Source organism: Sardina pilchardus, chromosome 14, assembly GCF_963854185.1.
Source record: "Sardina pilchardus chromosome 14, fSarPil1.1, whole genome shotgun sequence".
Taxonomy (NCBI): domain Eukaryota; kingdom Metazoa; phylum Chordata; class Actinopteri; order Clupeiformes; family Clupeidae; genus Sardina; species Sardina pilchardus.
The window spans coordinates 10,903,204-10,928,866 of record NC_085007.1 but is presented as its reverse complement, the minus strand read 5'-3'; the positions used below and the strand labels follow the sequence as shown (position 1 = coordinate 10,928,866).

Genomic DNA, 25,663 nt, shown 5'->3' with positions numbered 1-25,663 from the left:
TCTGTGTGTGCTTTGTACTTTAACATATTTTGTACTAATTATACTTGATTTCGCCAATAACGTGATGGGGGCTGAAGTAGTTTAAGAGCGACATTGCTTATTCACAGCAATAAATATTTGATATTTTTCTACAACGCTGTCAATCTCGGTCTCTTACATTATTGGGGATAATGTGGGGATTGTATTTCCGATTGATACACTGACGCGTTTATGCGAAATATGAGCGAAGCGTTGCACAACGTGGTGGCAATACAGTATGCGCTATGACGCATGAGCTGTCCGTGCTCCAGCAACATTCGGTGCGGTTCCACGAGGCGGAGACGACCTACATCTCGTGCCGGGATGCTTCCGATAGAAACAACGGTGAGTCGCTGCTTATCTCTCAAGGTTTAGTAATGGAATGCATTTGTATAGCCTCATATAATGGTTTTAACTATCATACACTCTCCAATTGCGTTAATGCTGGAAATAACGATTTTGTAGGGTAGCCTATGATAAAAACGTTGAATAACGTTACTGAATGAAATGATACCCCGGGAATTACATCGCTGTCAGCCTTCCCGTTTTTTCTTGAGTATGAATTTGCAAATTCGTTTGCGTGGTTCTTAGCGCAGTCTAAGGAAAATCGCTGACCTACATATCGCTGTATATTTTGATGTGAAGCCCGGTATGCGCATAGTGCTGTCTGTTCAGGCAACATAGCGGAAGTTGTTGGTAAGTTTCACATGTGTATGTTTTTGTCGTGTAGCCTGCTGCTGCAGCTGTGCTGCTCACTGCTGATTCAAACACAATATTCTGATACAGTCTGGTCAAAATGTTTTGATATGTGATAGTTGTGTTTTGAAAGGTTATTTTCCACCTCTTAGTTACAGCAGATCAATTTATAATTTTACAGCACTGACTATGTTCAGTGAGGTTGTCTTTTTATCATAGGATGATATTGATGTTATGATGCAAATATAGGTTTGTTTTTCACTGTACCTTTACTTATAATGTTTATAATGAGAATAATGCACATACTCGCAGTTTCTTCCCTCTCTCGTTCTCACTGACACACACACACACACACACACACACACACACACACACACACACACACAACATGCACATGCATGCAAACATACAGTAGACAATCGCCTCTCTCTCGCACTCTCTCTCTCTCTCTCTCTCTCTCTCTCTCTCTCTCTCCTGTAATATGAGTGTAAGTGTGTCGGAAAAGTACATCCAAAATGACATTGACCAATCCCTACTTCTCATCCCTCTACCTCAGTCTAAAGCTTGACAAGGCTCTGAATGAATCGGCATGATTGACTACCAAATGCAGGCCAGAGAGTGTCCGCAGCTGCAGTACAGTAGTTATAATGTCCTGCTCTGTCCTGTCTGCACTACCTTGCTCTTGTCCCAGATAATGGCCTGCTGTAGATCAGACCCTCCCCAGATCTGGCTCTGGTCTGGCCCACGTCTGGCTGGATCACGCCCAGTAGTCATCTGCTGCCATTTACTGTAAGCTCTCCCATCGCTGATGCAAGCTGTGCAGCCTCATTATGGTCTCGCTGCATCACACAGCACACCACACCACACCACAGCTCTCTACCACCACAGCACAGCACAGCACAGCTCTCTACCACCACAGCACAGCACGGCACGGCACGGCACAGCACAGCACAGCACAGCACAGCACAGCGCAGCACAGCACAGCACAGCACAGCATAGCACAGCACAACACAGCACAGCACAGCACATTACAGCACAGCACAACGCTGGCTCCCCTCCACCTCGCTCTGCCAACGTGGCCTAGTATGCGTCCTTCGCTCTCCAGTCGATATAAAAAGTAACTGGCCTGACTGCAGGGCCAAGTGCAGTCACGCTAACACAATTACAGCCACTCTGGGCCAGGGAAATAGTCTCTGACAACAGAAAGAAAGAGAGAGAGCGAGAGAGAGAGAGAGAGAGAGAGAGAGAGAGAGAGAGAGAGATTAGGGGGAGAGGCAGCAGAAGAGGGGCAGTCAGCTGCCTGTCTGTGCTCCCATCTCCACTGAATAGAACTGCTAGGCACAGCCTTCCTGTTCTCTTGGTCTTGACTGAAAGCACGGCGAGCAGAGCTAAGTGTGTCTCACACAACCCAAACTGACTATGCACTTCTTTTTTCTTTAGAATAGTTTCTCACTTCAATCGCACTTCTTGTGCACTGTCATCCTCTGCTTATCTGGGATTGGAATGTACTGTCACGCCAAGGCCTTCCATTGCACCGAGGCCCGATTCTTATTCCTCACTTGTTCAGATGCTTTGAATAAAAGCCCCCGTCAGCTGATCGGATGAATAAATGTAATGTCAATGTGAAAACAGCATAGCACAGCACAGTACAGCACAGTCGCACTGCAGGCTTGCTGTGTCGACTCGTACGTGGGGAGAATGTTTAATTTTCTCCGTCACTTATTAGTCATCAGCAGCTACCAGAGGTGGCCTACTTTCCCCTAAAGACCCCCTGACGTTCAGGCGTCCCCCTATCCCCTTCATTCAGTGCCAGTCATGCATGGATTGGTGCAGCCCAGGTTCCGTTAACGGGGCCCTTGCCCGTCGAAGATCATTGATCATCGCAGATATTGGCAAATTGATCGTGACAGAAGTTAATGATGTTCTGGCGGCGGTGTGTGGTTAGTTCACTTAGTGAATGTCATAATTGTGGTCTCAGATGCTGTTGGGCAATGCATTGCCTGTCCTTTTGATCCCCCTCTAATGGTACTGTATCTCCTCAGTGATGGCTTTGTGGAGATCAGTAGCTGTCAGGATTAGCAGATTATGTTGCTGAGATTAATAGATTTGATAGGTGTCCAGGTGGGTAATGCTATTTTATATCCTATTAAACCACACTTTTTTTTTTTACTATTGATCTGGAATGTTTTCCAGTTTTTTAGTTGTTTAGATGAGGAAACTGTAGAAGTGTGTGTGTGTGTGTGTGTGTGTGTGTGTGTGTGTGTGTGTGTGTGTGTGTGTGTGTGTGTGTGTGTCTCTCTCTCTCTCTCTCTCTCTCTGTCTCTGTGTGTGTGTGTGTGTGTGTGTGTGTGTGTGTGTGTGTGTGTGTGTGTGTGTGTGTGTGTGTGTGTGTGTGTGTGTGAATGTTTGGAGGGGCACACAGATGTTGAGCAGCTTATTGACAGATTATTTCCCATCTGGAAGACGGCCCACTGATTGTCTCTCCCACTTCCTCCCAGAGATTGAAAGAGACAGACACACACAGAGACACAGACAGCCACGGTGAAAGAGAAAGAGCTCTGCATTTTAAAACTATGACAATCCTCCCAAATCCAGCTCGCAATACCATTCTTAAGCAAAATCTCTCTTTGTGTTTGCATTTGAACCTTTGGAAAATGTTTGAAAAATGTTGAGACTAGTAGTAATAAACCCATGGTACTTTGTCTGCCGTGCGTAGTACAAAGAGCTCATTTATTCATTTATTCTGTCGTTATCAGTGTGTGTGGTCTTTGTGTTTTATAAGTAATATTGGACAGGTACAGCCAAGAATAATTTAAATCTGAATCGGACGGTAATATATTATCATTCTCTGACAGATAATGCCATCTTCCCATTACATTAAGGTTAATGAAAGCTTTACTGATTCTTACATTTCAAACATGTTTTTCATGCTTGCATCCTCATTCTCAGCTGCCACCAACATTGGTGGGGTGTATTAGTGTGTGTGTGCGTGTGTGTGTGTGTGTGTGCGTGTGAGAGCATGTGTGTGTGTGTGAATATCAACCCTCATTCTCTCACGCTGAGAGGGGATAGCAAATCTGTCGTCCCCACAAGTTCATTCTCACGGAACAAATTGGTGAGCATGCTCAGTGGAGTCCAGGATGCTGCTGTGCTGTGACAGAACTGTGGGGGTCTCAGAGAGAGAGAGAGAGAGAGAGAGAGAGAGAGAGAGAAAGAGAGAGAGGCTGTGAAGGGGGAGAGAGAGGGATTTGGAGGGGAAAAAAGGAAATAGAAACAGATGGAAGGCCAAAGAAGATAAGATGCAGCTGTGACAATCCAATATGATTCCTAGATTTTATGACCACCCTACCTTTATTATTTTTGTTATTTGTGTCTACTCATTTCATGAAATGTAAAATGGCAAATATGAATACACGTTAATATGAAACAAATAAGAAAAAAATAATAATATTAAAAGAAACATTTAATAAATAATTGAAGTGGATGCACAGACTTTAGTGTGGCAAAAGGACAGTCTCTTCAATGGAATTGCTCTAGTTGCTCAGACAGTGTGAGAGAGAGGCTGAGCATTGACTCTTGATGAGGTTAAAGCGTCACGGCTGATTGAGTCGCGGCACTGACCTGTGTAAAAGGCTCTGCCCAAGACCTCAGTCAGTGCTACAGTGGAGCAGAGCTAACTTTAGCCGCCAACAACAGAAATGAGATGGCCGAATTGAAGCTTGAGCTCACATCACAGGAGATTTGTTCAGCTTCAGTGAGTGGTTTGTCTCAGACCTTCGTTTCCATCTCATTGTCTGTGAATGAGCCAGCCATTACAAATGAAATCAAAGCATTTGTTTACATCGTCAATGTATTGTCTTTCAAAGGATTGTTTAGAATAGCTGTATTTTATTTAACATGATTTGTTTGGGTAAAATATGTATACTCATTATTCATCAAAATATTCCTGTTTCTTTCTTGCTTTTCTCAATGGTTTCAGATGACTTTGGATCATGAAGACAGACATCTCTACTGTATCTACACACCCCATGCCCCTGAGTCTCCAGAGCCATATGGCCACAGTCCTGAACTCTATGGTGTGAACTAACACCTTCCCCCTCAACCCCACCGCCCTCCCCCATTCACAGACTTTAACAGATTTTAACGGGTTGAGGAGAGATGATGGACAGTTCCGCCAGCCTATCAGGGGAGACTCTGTTCCTGCGTCAGGCCGCTCTGGTGCTGGAGCGCCAGACTCCCGCGTGGAAGCTGTGCAGCGCTGTGCAGCGACCCGCTCGACCGTGCTCCCTCAACCTCACATACACCATCTCCCTCCCCGTGCCACCACAACCACAGCAGCAGCAGCAGCAGCAGCAGCAGGATCCATTCAGGGAGGCTCTGAGCAGTTTAGCAGAGTCTGAGAAGGAGGGCGGAGGAGGAGGAGGGGACGCAGAGGAGGAGGTGGGGAAGGAAGAGGAGGCGCACCTGCTGTCTGAGCGAATGCGGGCCGTCTCCTCACCAGCTCCCGATCTGAGCGGAGGGAGTTCCCCGACGGGCTTCGACGTGAACGAGGAGAAGGGCGTCGTCGTCGGGGACAGAGGCACGCCGCGATGGATCAACCCCTTCATCCCCGAGGAGGAGAGGAAGGAGGAGGAGGAGGAGGAAGAGGAGGATGATTTGGACGGGGACAACTTGCACAAGTACCAGGAGGACTTCTCCTTCCAGCTGCACGGAGACACCAGGGCCGTGGAGGAGGTTGAGCCAGCGTGTCCGGCAGAAGAACCTGTTCAAACCCACGGTTCCGAAAACGCGGACGCGCGCAGAACCTTGTGGAGCCAGGAGAGAGGCGTGTCGAAAGAGCTGGAGAACCTCAGCCAGCCGGGGGTCGGGGAGTTCCGTCCCAGGTGTGACTCCAGAGGCACCCCGATGCTCGTGGACTGCGGCGAGCCGGAGTGTGGCGGGCCGGGGAACAGCAACAGTGGAGTCTCCAAAGAGAAGCCGTCCCAACCCTCCCAGACGTCTGGCAACGCGTGCCCTTGCACTCTCGGCAAACCGCGCAAACAGTCGGAAGGCTTCGTGGACAACAACGTCAGCGACTCCTCCTGCAACAGTTCCGACGGAGTCCTCGTCACCTTCAGCGCCATTTACAGCAAGAGCAACAACGCCGTGCCCGCCAACCCGTTCCAGCTGGACAGCCCGATCGAGCCCTCGCACGGCACCAGCTCCTTGTCGCAGGACGGGTCGAACTCGTCGCCCTACTGGTCGCCTCAGGGCGCGGATCCCAACTGCAACTATCAGCTGGACTCCGAGGGCGTCCCGTCGCCGCTTTTCTCGGACCTCGCCACCGTGCTCCATGCTCAGACGCGGCTGGCCCTGCCCTCTCAGAACTACTACAAGCTGGTGACCTGCGACCTCTCGTCGCAGTCGTCCCCCAGCCCGGCCTGGTCGTCGGTGACCAGCTGCTCGGAAGGGGGGCACAGCCAGAGCAGCCCGACCCCGCCTGCCGAGTACTTCCTGTTCCGGAGAGACGACGGGGAGGGGGGGACAGAGACCCGACCTGGGGAGGAGGTATGGCTGATGAGCACCCTCTCATCATTTTGAAATAAAATATAAATATAATAATCATAGCACACACACATTGTTTTAAAAGTCTGGCAAAAGTGCTGTGTGAATTATAACAGCAAAATATGACTGTGTTATGCAAGATGAAATGAGACCAATCAATCAAAGGTTTCAGACAGTGCTTAGAATGCAGATCCAGACATGGTTAAGCTTTATGTACTATTATTAACATTACTGTAAGCTAAGGCTTGTCTATTCCTGGACTGGAGACTTAGGACATTTTGGAAAGAGCACTTTTAGGTTGGTTCCCTCGGGTTAGTGCATGCTCTTTTCATTTCACTCATTGACTCATTTATATTCACTCACTGAATTTTATCTCCCAAAATTAGCAACCACAGGAACGAGTTGAAGAGCCAGTGGAAAACAGCACTAAAGACAACTGTTCTGACAACCCATGTAAGAAAGTGATCAAGGGAAAGACCTCTCTCACCTGCAGCTGGTGTGACAACACCACCACGAAATGCCTCCTCTCGCCCACCCTACCCACGATGCCACGCGTGCCCAGCTGCCCTGGCCATCTCACGGTCAGCGGTGCCAGTCAACATGTGACCAGCTTTGCTGAGATTGCCCACTGCAAAAGGGGCATGAGAGACACATCCTCCCTGAGGACCAGTCCAGAAGATCACCAATCGCCTGCTCCCACTGTTAAAGATAGGGAGTGTGAAGGACAAAATGGCGGCTCAGGATCTAGCTGTTCACCCTCTACTGTTAATCAGCACAATAAGACATCTGTGCATATGGATCCAGAGATCCTTCCCTCAACCTCTAAAATAGAAGGTAAGTAATTGGGACTTAGTGACGTTTACTACTGAATTTTAGTTGTAAAGAGATGTTCAGAAGGTTTTCTACAAACTCTTAAGGGTCCTTGCATGTGGGCTTGAGCCTAATAAACAGACATGTTGTGAAGTTGACCTGATTATGAAAGAGATGTGATTATGAAACCGCTAAACCGTAAAAAGAAACTTTTTCAAGTTCCTCTTGATCAGGAATCATTAGCCCACAGATCCTTCAGACGTGAAGCAGAACACTCAATCGCACAATCATCATAGTACCAAGCAGCAATGCAGAGGAATCCCAATTAATGGGTCACCGGCGAGAGGTTTAATCACGTCCTTAACGCTGCACTGTAATTATGCGTGTGTGATTCCCCGTGTGTCTGTCGTCTAGGGGCCTGCTCGTCTTCGTCTCCGGGGGTGGTGCGCTTCAGTAAGGACCAGAGGCCCACCTCGCTCCCCATCCAGCCCTTCGTGCTGCAGTTGCCGCCGGGGAGGCAGCAGAAGCCGCTGGGCTCGCTCCTCAACCAGTACCTCAGCCACGGCAAGCCCAGCAGCGGCAGCGGCGGCGGAGGCTGCGCCCCACACAGGGGCAAGGGCAAGGGCAAGGGCAAGGCGGTGCCCAGCTTCCTGCGCCCCTCGCCCCTCGGGGGGTACTCCGCGCTGCACCTGGAGGCTGCCTCCAGCTCGGACACCTGCTCCACCTGCACCCCGAGCCCCGCCCCGTTCCCCCACCCGCACCGCTTGGCCTGGGGCTTCCACCACCAACAACAACAACAACGTTACGACAGCCCTCCCGACGCGCAGTGCTACCTGGACAGCGGGACCCAAAGCGGCTCTGGCTTGAACCCGTTTAGGCTGTACGTGTCCCAGAGTAGCCCAGACGAGGCGCTCGACTGCCAGGGCAAGCGCGGCGAAGACACCGTGTCTCCTCCAGCGCGGACCGGTGCCAGACGGAGCCCGGAGGCATCAAATGCGCTCACTCTGCCTGCTCAGCAGCACGCTCGAGAGCCGGGCCCCAAAATGGCCGACCCCTTTCAACCCCTCGGCCCGTCTTCGCTCGGGGCCGAGCTGAGTCAGGCGGCGGAGCCGGCGCCCGCCTGGGACGTGTGTCATCGCGGCCCGAGCCCCGCCGTGACCTCGGTGACCTGTCTGAACACCCCGCCCTGCTTGTCGTCCGGTCCGGTGGAGAGGCCCGTGGCCCAGTGCAGCACCAGCACAGCCCTCGGCGCCGCGGCCGTCTGCAGACCAGCCCTGCCCAACCGTACGTGGATGATAGTGTGGCTACAGTAATTTCCCACACATAAACCGCATTGTGTACTGTATAGGCCGCAAGACAGTGTTTTATGCACGTTAAAAGAAACAAAACCATATTAACCCCATATTAATTGCACCCCCTATATTAACCTCATAGCGGGAAGAAATTTTGCAAAATCAATGGATAAGCCGCGGCAGGAAGGTAAGGTAAGGGTTAGGACGGGGTCTGCTATAGAAATAAAAGTGACTTGACTTGACTTGATTATGTACAATAGGCTAGGCTAGGCTAGGGTCTGAAGCTGTAGATAAGTGCTAAGCTATGCTTTGATGATGTAGTGAGTTAACAGCTAAGCTGGGTTTGATGATGTAATTAGTTAACGGCTAGGCTAGGCTTTGACGATGTAGTTAGTTAGTGGCTAGGCTAGGCTTTGACGATGTAGTTAGTTAGTGGCTATGCTAGGCTTTGATTATGTAGTTAGTTAACAGCTAAGCTAGGGTCTGATGATTTAGATAAGGGTTAGACTGTGATGGTATAGTTTTGAATGAGCAAGTTAAGGTATCAGCTCATCGTGTAGGTAAGGGTCAGGCCTCCCTTTTAGGTCAGTTTATGAGGACTCACTAGAATTGTAGGTTAGTGCATTTGTCATACAGATGTAGATTAACAGGTTCAAACGTTCCAATTACATTTTTATACGTTTCTCTATTAGTTCCCCATGTGAGGACAATGTTTCTGGGAAAGCTTAACGAATAAGAATACTGTAGTCCTTTATTACTGTAATCCTAACAGTGGGTTAATGTGAATTGGAACACAGTGAAGAGAACAGAACAAAAAAGATTTGCCATAACCTTTTGAATTACAAAGCTACACGAGCAAGCAGCGATTAAACTGAGAACACGAGAGCTCAACTCTGTCTGGCTCTGATCTCTTCTCAGGCCACTGCCGTATGTTGCTCTGTAGAACCCTGGCCATCACTTGTTTTGTTCCATGGGAATTCTAGAAGCTTGACCTTCGTATTGATTCCTCCTCCTCTGTGTGACTAAGCAGGTTTCCAAGGGAGACAGCCTCAGCCCTACCATCAGCAAGGTGACTCATTCTCGCTGACGGACATGCCGCCGGAAGAGTTCTGCCTCTCCCCCGACGCCTCTTCTGAGTCCATCTCCATCGACCTGCTGCAGAAAAAAGGTGAATGGGAAATATGTTGTAATATAGTGACATGGTGTTTTATGTTATGCATCAAACTCTCCCCAGGAGTATAGCAGTATGAGCATGAGATAAACCACGAGTTTGGTTAAGTAGACGAGTAGAAAATATTACTTATTTTGCCATGGAAACACATTCACACAATGGCCAGCATAATATATAGCTCTGGAAAAAATGAAGAGACCACTATCCTACTGTTGGTCACTTCATATGATGATAGTCACCTCATGATGGTCACCTCATTCCAGTGGCGCACAGAAAGCGCAGGATCACATCAGACAAATTGCATCAATGCATTATATGCAGTGCATTGCATGCTATATGCTAGGCGTTGTATGCCATATATTTACCAGAAATGTCTTCAGATCCCGGTTCAGAGCTCAGGTATGTGCCAAGTGTGTGTACAGGTACTGTAGGTTATTTACTTGTTCAAGTGCCTATTTTGTTTCAAATTATAGAAACAATTTAGAAATCAAGATGGCCTCTGCATTTACTGTCTAAAAGTGAGTCCATCTTTCTGGTGTGGTAGAGAGGAAGATGAGAGAGGAAGGGGATGCGTTGGGATCTCTCTGCTTTGCAATGGGTGGGAGAAAGACTGTGTGTGTGTGTGTGTGTGTGTGTGTGTGTGTGTGTGTGTGTGTGTGTGTGTGTGTGTGTGTGTGTGTGTGTGTGTGTGTGTGTGTGTGTGTGTGTGTGTGTGTGTGTGTGTGTGTGTGTGTGTGTGTGTGTGTGTGTGTGTGTGTGTGTGTGTGTGTGAGCATTTCCCTCAGCTCTGGGATGCAGAAGGAGAGAAGAGAGACAGCCCACTCTGCGGCTCTGCCTTCACTTCCCTGAAGGGGCTGCCTTTGAATTGTGACCTACTTATTCTATCTCTCCTTGCCCATGATTGGCTAATCCCATCTCTCTCTCTCTCTCTCTCTCTCTCTCTCTGTCTCTCTCTGTGTGTGTGTGTGTGTGTGTGTGTGTGTGTGTGTGTGTGTGTGTGTGTGAGTGCGTACGTGTGTGTGTGTGTGTGTGTGTGTGTGTGTGTGTGTGTGTGCGTGTGAGTGCAACTGTACGTGAGTGTGTGTGTGTGTGTGTGTGTGTGTGTGTGTGTGTGTGTGTGTGTGTGTGTATGTGTGTGTGTGTATGTGGGTGTATGTGTGTGTGTGTGTGTGTGTGTGTGTGTGTGTGTGCATGATTATGTTTGCACACATGTCAGATTGTTAGTGTTTGATGTCTTTTTGCTTTAGGTTTTTTTCTCTCTGACATTTGGGTTTGGTTCACTCCAGCAGCTGGTGAACATAATCTTCTTCAGTTCCAAATAAATCTTAGCTGCTGAATAAAGCCACAAACCCCATCTCAGCAGGCACATAGAGCTTGACATATTGGAAAACACCTTTTAAGTTAAAAATGGAAAAGGATTTTCGAATGTCAGGTTTGCTTTTGAAGATTTTCTTGTTATGGATGCTTTCAGCACCTGTCTCATGTGATTCGCTCTCTCTCTCCCTCCCCCCTCTCTCTCTCTCTCTCTCTCTCTCTCTCTCTCTCTCTCTCTCTCTCTCTCTCTCTCTCTCTCCCTCTCTCTCTCTTCTCTGCTTCCTTTTCCCTCTAGCTCTGCTAAAAGCTGTGAGCTCGGCAGTGGATTTGATCTCCACATATTTTGAACACCCAAGTCGTGATGCAGATGAAAAGGTAAACACTGGCAGCCAACCAAGTGTCTCCTGTGAGACAGCATACCAGGAAGTGCTGGGGAACATGTCTGGATGACTAAGGCACACAGCAATGCCAGTGATTTGTGTTCCTGTTCAGATTAGTGGTCCTGTAAAGTGTGTGTGGCTTGAAGTAGCCGGAGGGAAGTCAACCAAGCCATCAAAAGACATTTCAGGGACTGCATATCATTTGAGGATATACTGTATGATAGACAAGGAAATATTTGTAATAGGAACTGACTACTACTGTTGTTTGACCAACACTCACAATCACGATAAGCACATTAGATCAAAAATAAACACAGTGTATCAGTTACTTTCAAGATATAGAGTAAATATCTATTAAAGAACAAAAGCTGATTTTGGTTTTGAGAACCTCACATTAGAAATATGTCTTTATAGGAACTAGATACAGTAGATAGATAGATAGATAGATAGATAGATAGATAGATACTTTATTGATCCCCAAGGGGAAATTCAAACTTACTTGGTCTAGTCAAATTAAGCCATGGAAATAAAAGTCTTGCGTGTACAGGATAACAGGATAACAGCATAACAAGAGTATAACAGGATCCTCATTCTTTTGAATTCAGCTTCAGCTTGGAAACAGTACCTTGAACCCCACCATAGCTCAGCTGGTTCTGAACAAGCTGTGTCCAGCTATCCGGAACATTTTACTGGACGGTCTGCGGTCGTACAAGCTGGACCTGATTGTGGGACAGCGCCGCAACCAGCCTTGGGACATTGTTCTGGCTTCCACACAACCAGGTCAGTGAGAGGCAGTTAGATGTGGCCTCTAAAATTATAGTCGGTTATGCTTTGAGACAATCTGCTTTAGACAGGGTGATAATTCTGAACTCTAGCCTGCCTTTTTTGACATACTGGCCAGGTTTTCCAGATTCGTTATTAAGAAGCTCTTAAGTGCTAAGAACTTCTTAGGAGCGCTCTAAGAACATTCTAAGAACGCTCCTAAGAAGTTCTTAGCACTTAAGAGCTTCTTACCGAATCTGGGAAACTCGGCCACTATCTGTATCTGCTCCCTGTTACACTACTTGCATTTGGTAGTGCATTGATGCTGATGCTGATGTGTAACTAACTACCCATATATGTCTGTCACCCAAATCCTCATGTGCTCATGGGAGTTGTAGTTTTATGGTTGCGTGTCCTCCCTCTGCCAGGCCCCACCACTCGAGTCCTGCACAGTCTGGTGTCGGTGGTGAGCAAGTGTTCCCAGCTCACCAAGCACAGCATGAGGTTCAACGCCTTCATTATGGGGCTGCTCAAGTAAGTCCCTTTTTCTGACTCCAACTGTCCTTGTCATATGTCATATGTCATATGTCATATGACATATCTGTTCAGCATGCACCTAGTTTATTAAGTGTTTCTTTGCATTATGGTTAGTATTTAGGTTTTCCAAAAAGCTATTAATTTAATTGACGTTGTTTATTCTTGCTATTCTCCTTAATGTGGTATTACCAACTTTTAAATAGTTCGTTGTTCAATTTAACTGTTGTATTGTTGTTATTTGTATGTCGTTTTGGATGACAATCTATCGTCTGCTAAATGCCATAACCATAACCATAACTATTTTAAACAAATACTTATTCTAAAAGTGGATACTATTTCCTATTTTGTTGAATTTCAATAATTGAGATATTTATAGATAAATTAATTTCCACTCCCTAGTTTACGAGCACTGGAGTTCTGGCTTAATCACCTGTACACATGTGTAGGTATGTAAACCATTTAATATGCATTTATATCATCCATGTATTTATTATGCATTCAATAACATATTAATACATTAATATTGTGTAAACATTTTCTGTGAACAACTTGTCTATGAAAGTCGTTATGAAAGTCAACAAATCACATTGGACAGGCTACAGACAAGATGGCATTATAATATTTGTATGTGCTTATTATGTAAATGTATTTGGAACTTTTCCATGTTGATGAGCAGCGTTCTGTTGCCCCTTCCCCCAACTCCATCTGTAGATGTGTTGCGTCCTCTCTACCACCACTGGGGTCTGGTCCCGCTATGGCAGGGGCCGTGTCGCCCCCACCTCCACGAGCTCCTGCTCCTCCTGGAGCCGTTGGCTGGCCTGCCCTTTGACCTCCATCTCCTGTCAGAAGCCCGCCTCCTCAAGCGCTCTTCCTCCCTGCTGGCCCAATCAGCTTACTCCTCCCTCCAGATGTCAGCCATTTCAGCCAATCCGAACAAGGGAGGCGAGCAGAGGAAAGAGCAGTCGCAGAGCACTGAGAGGAGAGTAAAGAGAGAGAGTAGTTCTGTTTACGCCGCGTTACTGAGCCCGCAGACATTTATGCAGCACATCTCTCTGGGGCCGCAGACAAACAGTGCGCAGAGTCAGAGTCGGCCACTAGGTGGCAGCAACGGTCAGTCAGATTCTGCTGTCGGTTGGTGGCTACAGCAGCCGTCGGTGGTGGAAGGAGTGATGGCGCCCTCTGTGGACACCCAGGAGAACAGATGGAGTGAGGAGAGGAGGGAGGAGGAGTGCGGGAGAGGGATGGAGAGAAGAGAGGAAACCCCGGAGGAGAGGACCCCACAGGAGCTCCGTTGGGCGCGGCTGTTTGGGTCTAGAGTTGGCGCCCCCATCAGGAGAGAAAGCAAACAGCAAGGCCCCAACAAGACCCAGAAAACCAGGTGATGTTTCCTTCAATGACCTTTTATTTTTGACAAACAAAATGGTAACCATCCATTGCTGTATAGTATATTCACCACCACAAATATAATTTTAGTCAAAAACAAATGAAAATTGTTGGAATTGTGAAAAAAAGTACTAGAGTTCAATCAGTTTTGTTTGATGACAAAAATCCTATATCCTTATATACAGTAGATGAGCTGCTGAAACAATGCTTTTACCATCATCCCACCAATACTGGTGAAATCATTCAAATGTCACTTCATTCTTGTGTTATTCTCCACGGTTATTTCAGGCTGCCGTCTCAGTGGTTGAGTTTGGACGGGTCGGGTCTAGAATTCCTGGCCCAGAGTGTTTGGTCCAGCCGGCGACAGGACACCTACCCCTTCTCCAACCACACCGCTGACATGGCGGAACGGAACCGACACTGACCAACCACAGCCTTCATGACGGTCCATGAATGGATGGAAAATGTGAACACCTACAGTAGACTCCGTCCTGTGTGATTGATCAGCATCACAAACAAACAAACAAACATTACATCCGGAACACCTGGTGACTCCACACAAACCTGCTGCACCATCCACCGACCCCCCCTCTATGTGAAGGACAAAGTCCTGAAGGGGGGGGGGGGGGGGGGGGGGGGGCGGCACAATCCATCAGGTCTGTGGATTCAGGTACAACAAAAAACAACGATGAGCACATACACACAGACCAAAGTCATGTTATTCATTAAGACGAGAAGCACAACTGACTCTTACATGGTCACCATCAGCACCATGTTTGACGTTTGATCATGTCACCAAGTAAGCTGAATGGAGGATAAGGAGATAGATTTGTTAATGTCAGGATAAAATCCATGTTTTTGTGGAACTAGAAGTGTGGACCTGTACTCCACCTACCAAACATGAACCACATATGATATGCCTCATATTGTGGCCTGTACCCCCTAATAACCCCCATTCCCCCCCCCACCCCCCATCCTCCAACACCTGAATGCTGCCTTGCAAACCTTCCTTGGTCTCGTGAACTTGTCCGTCCGTGTTCAAAAGCATGACGATATTCACGTAGGTTGGCATGTCAAAAGAGAACCGTTGTTATATTTTTAGGGGTAATGATAGCTTTTTTTTTTCTTTCTGGACCTGCTAGATGTATGTGCACTGCGATAGGTGAAGTGATAATAATGATGTTAATGACAGCATCTATGAGTATTATGCTCTGGTTTGTCCTGGTAACTTTTACAGTATTGTGCCCCCATGGGGTGGACGAATTCTGAAAGATTGAGAGTAAATATTTGATGGTCTCCCATGGAATAAATGTTGTGTCAACTGTTTTTTGACAGTGGTGATTTTTAAAAGAACTTCCCTAGACTTTCGCAACCTACAGGAAAGTCACATCCAGAGAGTGTTAATGATGAGTGTTCAATGGCAATACTGCAATGTATTTATGGCAATAAAGATGTGTTCATCTCCTAACTCAGTGATTTTCAAACTTTTTACGATGAGTACCACCTCAGAGAACAATTGACTGTCCAAGTACCACCATTAGGACCGGCAATCAAAATTCGGTAGCGTAGTCCAATTTAAATATAAGTTTCATTGTATATACTGCTTTGCATTGTTTTGTTTAGCTTTCAAGAAAGATCAAACCTAGTTTAAATGTAATGATTTTTCATTATTTTTTTATTTGACTATTTGAAGTATTTATTTTATTTTCATTTAAAAAGCATCTTGGAGACTCCCTGAGTACCACAACAGAGAGTCTGCGTACCACCAGTGGTACCAGTACCACAGTTTGAGAACCACTGTCCTAACTCATCCAGTTGAGATTTCCTTGGACTATCTTAACCCTGTGACATTATCGTGAAAACGTCACTTGATGAGCCAATGGTGTCCAGACAAAACAACCCAAAATAATGAGCATTATTTTAGTTACATAAGTTTTATTGATACACAAATTATGTTAATTGTCTTTGGCTTTGATCATGTAAATACTGAGTGTCTCCAAATATAAAACAATCCATGTATACAACACATATATCATTTCAATAATTGTAAGGAACTAAATACCTAACACTTCAGAATCACTTAGTGATCACCCTTAATGCAGACATATCCACATGTGCACACACACACACACACACACACACACACACACACACACACACACACACACACAAGCATACAGACAGATTCAGTGTTCCAGTCGGTGTCCCTGATTGTCATTCAAACTCATTTAATAATCATCAGATTGGCGGCCACTACTGAGACAGTAGCCGAGTCTCTGTCTGGTTCAGGCCACAGTGCTCTGGCTGTCAGTGGGTCTTCACGGTCCTCTTACTGTCAGTGCAGCCCAAGGAATTGTGGGTAAGCTGCCCAAAGGTGTGGCCATACCTAAATTTGTACCCTGTGGGTCAATGTGGAAAGATATGCATCAGGAGACATTCATACAAGAAATTATTTGTAAAGATTCATAAATGCATAGAAGCATTTAATTAACGTATTGGTTAACTGATTAAACTCAACATGATAAGGTGAGCTAAAGATGAATCAGTTAAGATGTTATTTTATTCTATACTTTTGTTAACATCAGGGGGCAAGACACAGTATACAAAATATAACAAGTCTGTTGTATAGCTGCAATGGAATGTGGCATCATGTTAAATGTCAACATTCCTTCCTTTGACAGTGGATTAAATGCGCTTACGTGTATTTCCCGTTCAGAATCTTGGCAACGGGTGTGCTTTGAAAGTGACTCTAATTGCAGGTCTTGTGGCATAATAAACAACCTAGCCCAGCTTAGGACAGACAGGGGAGATGAGGTGTGGTGCTCTTATTTGTTGCTTCAGGTCAAGTGTGTGCGCGTGTTAGGGGGTGGGTAGTGAGGGGGGGGGGGTACTTGAAGTGTTTCAATGATGGGTGTGTACTAGTGTGATTTTGTGGTTTTTGAGGTATGCGAATATGAATGAGCTGTGTTTGTCTAGTCAAGTCAAATCACATTTATTTATATAGCACTCTGAAACGCGATGCCATTGACCGATGGTGCTCAAGGTGTTTGTGTGTGTGTGTGTGTGTGTGTGTGTGTGTGTGTGAGTGTGTGCTCATGCATTTTACAGACATTTGGCACTATCGAAACATTCGCCTGTGTGAAACTGCCGTACGAATTTGAAGCACTAAATCAGGCTTGTGTGTCTAAGTGTGTAAGTCATCATGTGCCTCTACAGGTGTCTTACTGTAGTTTAGGCCCTCTCAAGACCTTTTTGTTTAATGATCACTTCTCCTCCACACCCAACACATATCACTCTATACACCTAGATTCTCTTTGATGTATTGTTTACTTGTTTGTTTGTTTGTTGTATTTTCCTTCCCACTAAGCAGTAAAGCAACCTTGGGTTTGAGAAAGGCGCTATATAAATCAAACATGCTATTATTATTATTTTATGTATGCGTGTGTCAGGTGCAAGTGTGTGTGTGTGTGTGTGTGTGTGAGAGAGAGCTCTTGCCTGGCACGTGTCCGGTGTAGGAAGGTAGCAGGCCGCGCTGGGAGTGGTAGATGGTGGGGGTGGGTGGCAGCAGCTGCGGCTCCTGACTGTGGGCCTGCAGGGCCGAGGGCACGGTCCTCATGTCTCTGCCAAACTGGACCAGCGCCTTGTTGGTGGTGATGGGGTAGCTGCTGCCAATGAGGAAGCGCGACTTGGGCACGTAGCCAGTGTAGCCTGATAAATGTGACAAATACACGCACGCAAACACGGAGACGTGCGAGCGAAACATGTAAGCGAGCATGCATTCATGCACGCCCACACACATAGATACATGCACGCATCGCACACACACACACACACACACACACACACGCACACGCACACATGCACACACAAACACACACACAAACACAAACACAAGATACAGACACACACTTAAACAAATAGCACCTATGCTAACACAAACAGATTCCAATATGCAAAACAAAAAAATGCTTATTCTAATATGCAAAAGAAAAATGCTTATTCTAATATGCAAAAGAAAGAAAAGGTCATGTTTTTTGTTTTTGTCTTCTATGCAGATGTGTAAATTGCATGACACCGAAGTCCTTGTTACCTACAGGGCATTTTTACCCAGGTGGCTTTACTGGTTTGGTGTACGTGCATGTGTTGGGGGAGCTCTTGAAAGGTGAGGGCTCCTTGCTGAGTGGCGTACCTGAGATGAAGTACTTGTGTGGGCTGCCGTCGTCCATGAAGTACGGTGAGCCACGGGGCTTCCAAGGGTCCAGGGCCACGTAGGGAGCAGGCTCCTTGGAGATGGCTGGGAGCGGGGTGTTCAGCTTCCATGGCTGGAGTAGATGAATACACACACACACACACACACACACACACACACACAGAGAGAGGAAAAAACATAAGCACAGATATGAGACAGACAAGAATAGTCACCGCTATTTAAAATGCTGTGGAACATGTCCAATGCCCTGCGGCAATTCAACCTAGACAGCAATCAGAACAAAAGAAACGTGAGAGCAACTTTAATTCTTTTGACCTCGTTTCCAGTAAATAGTGTTTACTGGAAACAAGGTCTGCTGTAAAAAAGTTACGGAATTCAAGTGTACTGTACAGCTTTACCACTTAATATATTTCTCTTCTTTTGTTTTTGCTTTGATTTTATTTGTTGTATGTGTTACAATGCACTACTGTTTGTGTGCACAGAGACAGAGAGTACACTGGCTTGTTGTGCAAAGTGAGCCTATAATGGGCTGAAATCTCTGTGTGATCTGATTGAAGAATAGCACTTAGAGAGGTCCTTCTAAAGTGTGCAAAACATGACCTCCTCATGATACTGGATCCCCACCTATCTATAATTCATTAGTCAGGCACCCACGCTGGTGTGTGTGTGTGTGTGTGTGTGTGTGTGTGTGTGTGTGTGTGTGTGTGTGTGTGTGTGTGTGTGTGTGTGTGTGTGTGTGTGTGTGTGTGTGTGTGTGTGTGTGTGTGTGTGTGTGTGTGTGTGAGTGATGTGAGTGTACGTAAGCGTGTGTGAGTGCGAATGTGTGCGTGTGTGTATTGTGGCCGGTCATATTAAACTTTAAAGAGGTGTTTGGAGCTGTCATGTGTAAGTGTGTTTGCGTGTGCTGATTGGCTACCTTGATGTCCAGAAGGCCCTGCTTGGTGGACATAGGGGGCAGGCCAACGGCGTCCAGATGCACCCTTCCCTGCTGGTCGTGGCTGAACTCGGTCAGCGCCTCGCGACAGGTTTCGGCGTACGTCCGCGCAAAGTAGTGCTGGCTCTTTGGTACGAAGCCTTCCAGCGAGACACAAACCACAGACAGACACAAACAAATACATGCCATTATAATGTGTCACACCAGATAGATTAATGACAGTATTGGGAAAACACCCGGAAATTAATGCATGACTGCTCTCTCTTTCTCTTTCTCTCTCTCTCTCTCTCTCTCTTTCCTTCTATTTTTCTTTTTCATGACTGTGACAGAGAGCAAACCAACAATCAGTCATATTATCTCCCTCTCTCTCTCTCTTCCTCTCCTGCTATTGTTTGTATCACTACTGTAACAAAGAACAAATGAACAAGCACACACATTCTCTCCCTCTCTTTCTCTCTCTCCCTCTCCCTCTCTTGCTTTACTGTAACAAAGAACAAACGAACAAATACAATTATACTCTCTCTCCCTCTACATCTCCTTTCCTCTCGTTTTCTCTCTCTCTCTGTCTTCTCTCTTTCTCTCTCTCTCTCTCTCTCTCTCTCTCTCACCAGTGTATCCTGGTATCATGCGCTCCATGTGCCTGCGTCCCCCTGGCCAGTTGCTCCTGATCTCTCCGCGAGGCCCCAGCTCTGCCTCTCCGCGGGGCAGGCGGCCCGAGTTCAGCACCAGCCGCTGGGAGCGCGGCACATCCGGGGACGTCAGCAGCTCCGCCGTCAGCTGCCCGTAGGTCTTCCCCAGGTTGAACTTCAGCTGCGGACAGTAACCGGCATAGCTGTGCCGCACGCGCGCACACACATACACACACACACACACACACACAAACACACAAACACAGATACACACAGAGGTATACAGATAAACACAAACATTCAGAATATTCATACAGCACTGAAATAATAAACCGACCAGACTTAAGCAAACTACGGGTGTACATTTAGAGGTGTTGTGCCGGTGACCAGCGTTATGGTGTTGGTACAGTGTTGATACAGCAGCAGTCAGTTGCCAAATATCTAGAGTGCAGGCCTATAGGCTACTCTCTGAAGTCACCAGGGGTTATTACAATAGTAAGCTATTCAAGAGGCCAGGTGGTAAGGTCAAAATGTAGGTCAATTAGAGTGACAACAAAAACATAACAAACTGATGTGTAATGGCGCATATGATTTTGTCATTTTCTTGGTTAAAGTCTATTGTAATACAAATAGCTACAGCTATGTTATGAGGCTTCCACATTGTCTCCTCTTCGGCTAGTTGGTTGATATGCCAGGAGGGTAGAATAGCAGGCTATTTTCAGATTTTGGTCCTATTTGAAACTCACAGATGAATGATTCAGCCCTACCCACTGCGTGGCTCAACCAAGAGCTCAATGTGACGGCGCCCGTTGCTAGGGGTAACGCGTTACAGTAGGCTAATAAATGAGTGTAGGATTTCAAAATGCCAGTGAGAAGAACTTGAAGCGTTGGGAACGAATTGAGGTGTTTGTGTAGGCTGATAAAACCAAATGCGTAAAAGTCCAATGACGAGAGGAGCCACAGTCTACTGTATAACAAAATAGACAAATATAACTAAACAATGTAGTAGGCTATATTACCAACGTCAACCACTATCTAGGCTTTATAGCTATATTTAGGCTTTAGGACTAATGTTTTCTGAGGGAGACATGTTATTTTAAAATGGACAAACAAAATGTACGATACAGAAACACAAAACATGCCAATATTGTATGAGGTAGCCTACAAAGACTTACCCAGGGATATACTGTGGGTCTGGTGTCACCAGGACCTTGCTGAATTTGGGAGGGAATTCCTGCATATTGATAGAGATTTTGATTTTCAGTTCTCTATCTGTGGGACACCTGTCCGGATGCGGGAGCCAAGTCCTGCGCGTGTGTTTTCAGCTGGTTGCTACTGCTACTGTGGGAGTGCACGCGTGAGTAAAATCAGCGGGAGCGTGCTGACCGACACGTGGCCATTATTCCATAATTTCATACGTAATAATGGTAGATTGTCTGAAGCATTCGGTATGAAGCAGGCTGTATGGTATGGAGACGTTCTTTCACCAGTTGATACATTTGGCCAGAGAGCCGTGCTCTCTATATGGCTCTACATTTGGCTATTCACGTAGGCATGGTCACCTGTGTTAATTATGACATACAGTACAAGTAGACTCTCTTGGACGTAGGCTAACTTTTAGATGTCTTTGACTTTTAGAGAATCATATTATTTGACTGATTAATTAAACTCATGTTGCCTAATGTAGTGTAATATATTTTCCCAGCATGAAGGCCTAATGATCTTAAAAATAGGCTATCTCTATAGGTCTAGCATATTCTTAAGTAGCCTATCAAATTGTAAAATGTTTAAGACCCTGAATCAGAGAGAGAGAGAGAGAGAGAGAGAGAGAGAGAGAGAGCTGAAGATAGGCTACATTGAGGAAACATTCAACTGATTAAATGCACCGAAATGTAACTCAAACTGAATTCTATGGGCATACAGCTAATGTATCATTATTATTAAAGTGTCATAAGTCATGTACAGCAGTTGTATGCCCAAAACAGACGCCAGTACACTTTTTTTTTTTGGTTTTCTGAAAAGATCTGAATCAGAATGACTAACTGCAGAATAATTACAGACATGCACATCAGTTTAGCATGTACATGTGGGCTGAAAGGCATCTCTGGGGTCAGATTACATCTTTGTTATTGTGTCTCTGAGTGTTCGCCTTGCCTTGCCTGCACACCCTCTCCAGTCAACCTCTCAGCACTCACCTGGGCCCAGCGGAATGTCGTTCTTATCACCAGGAAAGAATCTCTTTCTTACACATTCCAGACATTTTAGATTTTTCAGATGACGCTTTGTCTGAATAACTCTTTCTTTTCCCTTAACCACAAAATATGCTCTTCAAAAACGAAGGCAAGAGTAATTATTGTTGTTGAGTAGAATAGGTAACTCAATGGTTGCTACTCTACTGCAGGTTGCTGTAGTTTAGAATCAGTCACATGGTATTGCGATAACAAAACATGTGTGCTCAAGACAGTGGTTTGGTGGTATCTCTCTGAAATTAGAAATAAGACATTTGTGATAGAGCACACACACAGTGTAAGAGAAAGTTGGGGATGGTTTACAAAGTACAACAGTGTAGTTGAGGAAACAGGAGGTTAAAAAAAGAATAATAAGAGCAGAGGGGTCTTGTCTCCACGCAGTGTTCTAGTTTTGGCATCAGGCATATTCCACACATGCTGTGTCTAGTCCTGACTAACGCTGCTCATGCATACCAAAGCCCACGGGAGATGTTCAGACAGGCAGGGCTGACGCCTGACAGCCAAATAAGAGAGTGACATGCATTGGAATGCCCCTGTGTGTGTGTGTTGAAACCGGCGGAAGTCGAGCGTCTTTGTGTGTGTGTGCATATGTTTGAGTGTGTGTGTGTGTGTGTATGGGTGTGTGCGTACATGCGCAGGTATGCATATCTCTGTGTGTGTGTGTGTGTAGGTGTATGATTTGAGACAGCGTGTCGGTGGAGATTGATGACAAGGCGGTGCAAAGGGACCCGGGGAGAGCACAAGGCGGAGCGGAGAAGGGGATGTTTGGCATTCTGTGTCTTAGAGTCACTTCCTGCGGAGTTCTTCGTCTGATCAGACATCCACGCTTTCCCTCTGTTGCTCTCTTCCTCTATCCCTCTCTCCCTCTATCCCTCTCTCTCTCTCTCTCCCTCAGGCTGGTCTTGGGATGAACACACATCACCTGGAGCGATAGAGAGGTGGAAAAAGGCGCGTTTTGGATTTGGATAGTGCGCAGAAGAGGACAAAAAAAGTCAAAAGACAAGACTCGGAGGTGATTGTGACCGTGAGCCGAGCTAATGAATCTGTACAGGAGCTTCGGCAGCATGCTGGAGACGTGGGTGGCGGAGGGCTACCCTGCGGTGGACTCCCCGGGGCCACCCGGCACAGCGGTGGTGTTGGACGGGGACGTGGACGTGGAGGTGGACGGAGGGGAGGCGGTGGTTCCGGGCAGCCAAACGTCGGACGCCTACAGGAGCGGTTCTAGGGACTCCCTCCGGTTCTCCGGGACCACGGCGCGCTCTGAGTCGGAGGACTCCGGCGTGGAGCTGGTCAGTGCCAGCAGCACCTGGACGTCCCAGCAGCATTCCATGGCCCTGATGGCCCTCCAGGCCTCGGACGCGGGGGAGTCCACGGAGCCCGATGCGGGTCAGTTGACGGCCTCAGGGGGGGATCACCACCGCCGTCCACCCACGTGCCCCTCCTCCCCTGCCCTGTCCAGCCGCTCCTGCCCGTCCTCCCCCTCCTCGACCTCCTCGTCGTCCTCGTCCTCGTCCTGCCAGTCGATAGGCTCCAACCTGTCGCCCCTGAGCGCCGTGGACTCGCCCTCGGGGCTGAGGATCGAGCAGGCGTTGCGGCGGGCGGACCCGACCAGGCGGCAGCTCCCCAGGCGCGGCTTGTCGCTGACGACGACCAGAAGCGGCCAGACCGCCCCGCCGCGAAAGCGCAGCAACACCGCCAGCAGCGGCACGACGTGCTCGTCCACAGGCCCGCAGGAGTCGAGGGGTCAAAGGTCGCCACCGACCCCTGAAGCACAGGCAGCAGGGGACAGGCTCCAGGATGACCCTGACAGCAGGCCGGCAACGCAACTGAGTAACGGACTTCAAGCACAGACTCACGCGCCCTCAACGCCAGTGACCAGTAGGCTTCAAGCGCAGGTAAACTGTCACATTACTGACTTCTGCGTTGGTCTTGTATTCTGATTTTCTATTCTATACATTCGTATCAACATTAGGTATGTATAGGCTTGTTATGATCATGTGTGTATGTGTGTGGAGGTCTGTACTGTACTGTATATGTGCCTGTACTTGTGCCTCAACACATCAACCGTAGACTGTTTGTGTTGGTGAGAGTACAGTAGGTGTGTGTGCATCTGTGCTCTGTCGACATGCAGGAGAACAGTCGTGCGATGTCAGCAGTGAGAAATAATGTATTTAATCTGACCACTCACAAAGCCAAAACCCCAGCAAACAAATTAGCACAGTATCATAATGACCAATGTCATGACATACAGACTTACAACTGGAAACGTAAAGAAATGACTGAGTATGCCTACTGCATTTGTTATCATCATGTACAGTACTAGCCCATATTGTACTGTCTCTTTGGGTAATGTTGTGAGTTATTTTTATGAGTGGCAAAACTATGACATACCACTTGTAAAGAAATGTGCTAAAAAAACATTTAAAAATGTTACACCTTCATACCTTGAATTACTTGAATTGACATACAGTATCTGTATTCCAGGATGTTTAAAACAGTATCGTCTCAACCATACTGTTGCTGAATCAGGGCTGTAGTAATTCAATTTCACACGTATCTGTCATAGAGACAATCATGGTATGGGATCACACAAATATTTCAGGACCTTCAAAGTGTTCTGAAACAATACAGACAGACATAATATGCAAAACATGCAAGATGAGATTCAGACTCTTGTCAGGAAGAAGCAGTATTTCCCCATTCTGAGAGGAGCTGGATTCCTCTGGCAATAACTCAACACTTAAGCAGCTCTTAGAAGCCTAATATGTCATTATCCCTTAATGCCTGTCGAGTCAAGGTAATTTCCTTGAAACCTCAATAATGGCATATCCACAAACCAGATTGCCCTGTATAAAAATAGGCAAACAAACACTAAATGTTTGTTGAGCTCAGACGATGATTTGTCTTGTTAAAAACATCTCAACGACTTAGGAGGCCGATGGCAGATGGGCATTTACAGGTACACATGGTGAAAACAGAATGTCTAGAAGTGGTGTAAGCTAAGCTGTGACGTCAATAATAGTTTTTCACACATCTGTCCACACATCTCTCTCCCCTTGGTGTGTTATGTACACATGTGCGTTATACAGCCCTGATATCTCCTCCAGGCCATAATTGCAGCGCTTACTAAACGAGGTCTAAGCGCAGGTCAACGTATGATGGGCTATTAGTTGCAGTTTGTTGTCATTAGGGGTCATTGTCTGCCCATGTAGAAAGCAACTACTGATACAATCTTTATGGTCCTATAAACCAAGACAGAACCATGCTGCTAGTTCACCTCATGTAATATGCGTGGGGCCGGGCCACCTAAGGTGATTGTCCTATTCGTATGAGTATTTGTGGAAATAACGGCAGAGTTGTCAGTTCACAAGGGAAAAAACATGTAGTTGCATAAGAAAAACCTCACCCATTGCAGTCAATGGCAACCAAACATGTACTGTACATGACTGAACAAGAAAAGGAGTACAGCTTTCCATTGAAAAGGCAAACACAACTGCGATGACATGAGATCCTGCCAGAAACATGACTTAATCTCCGCATGTCACAACCCATTGCCTAGAGCACAGCTCTAATATTTCCCTTTCAGTGAAACCAGACATTAATTTATTTATTTAGTGTCAGAGATAGAAGAATTGCCATCATCCCCATTCTTAATCCCCTTTCACATTCGCCCATGTAGATTGGCTAAGAGCAGGAAAGTCTCAAGGTGATTAAAAGGTTATGGAAGGGTGACG

The 25,663-nt window shown here is 46.6% G+C and overlaps 3 protein-coding genes across 3 annotated transcripts in view; 2 read left to right on the top strand and 1 right to left on the bottom strand.

The window, feature by feature from the left end:
- The first annotated feature begins 4,872 nt into the window (after positions 1 to 4,872).
- LOC134101240 (AP-4 complex accessory subunit RUSC2) lies at positions 4,873 to 14,488 on the top strand. The gene is made up of 10 exons (XM_062554837.1): positions 4,873 to 6,261; positions 6,645 to 7,092; positions 7,483 to 8,352; positions 9,391 to 9,528; positions 11,141 to 11,220; positions 11,831 to 12,005; positions 12,416 to 12,521; positions 12,924 to 12,970; positions 13,236 to 13,902; positions 14,196 to 14,488. Exons 1-10 carry the CDS (start codon positions 4,873 to 4,875, stop codon positions 14,329 to 14,331), a joined length of 4,056 nt encoding a protein of 1,351 aa, XP_062410821.1. The 3' UTR covers positions 14,332 to 14,488.
- Positions 14,489 to 15,884: 1,396 nt separating this feature from the next.
- cimip2b (ciliary microtubule inner protein 2B) lies at positions 15,885 to 21,010 on the bottom strand. The gene is made up of 6 exons (XM_062554642.1): positions 20,856 to 21,010; positions 19,660 to 19,883; positions 19,034 to 19,191; positions 18,097 to 18,229; positions 17,403 to 17,615; positions 15,885 to 16,306 (listed from the first exon to the last, which is right to left on the bottom strand). Exons 1-6 carry the CDS (start codon positions 20,918 to 20,920, stop codon positions 16,215 to 16,217), a joined length of 885 nt encoding a protein of 294 aa, XP_062410626.1. The 5' UTR covers positions 20,921 to 21,010; the 3' UTR covers positions 15,885 to 16,214.
- A 1,584-nt stretch (positions 21,011 to 22,594) lies between these two features.
- The window catches only part of si:dkey-106l3.7 (uncharacterized), a 10,621-nt gene continuing 7,552 nt past the window's right edge, over positions 22,595 to 25,663 (top strand). The window contains exon 1 of the mRNA XM_062554957.1: positions 22,595 to 23,824. Within this exon, the coding sequence (XP_062410941.1) occupies positions 22,967 to 23,824 (858 nt within the window). The 5' untranslated portion in view covers positions 22,595 to 22,966. The remainder of the gene's footprint in view (positions 23,825 to 25,663) is intronic.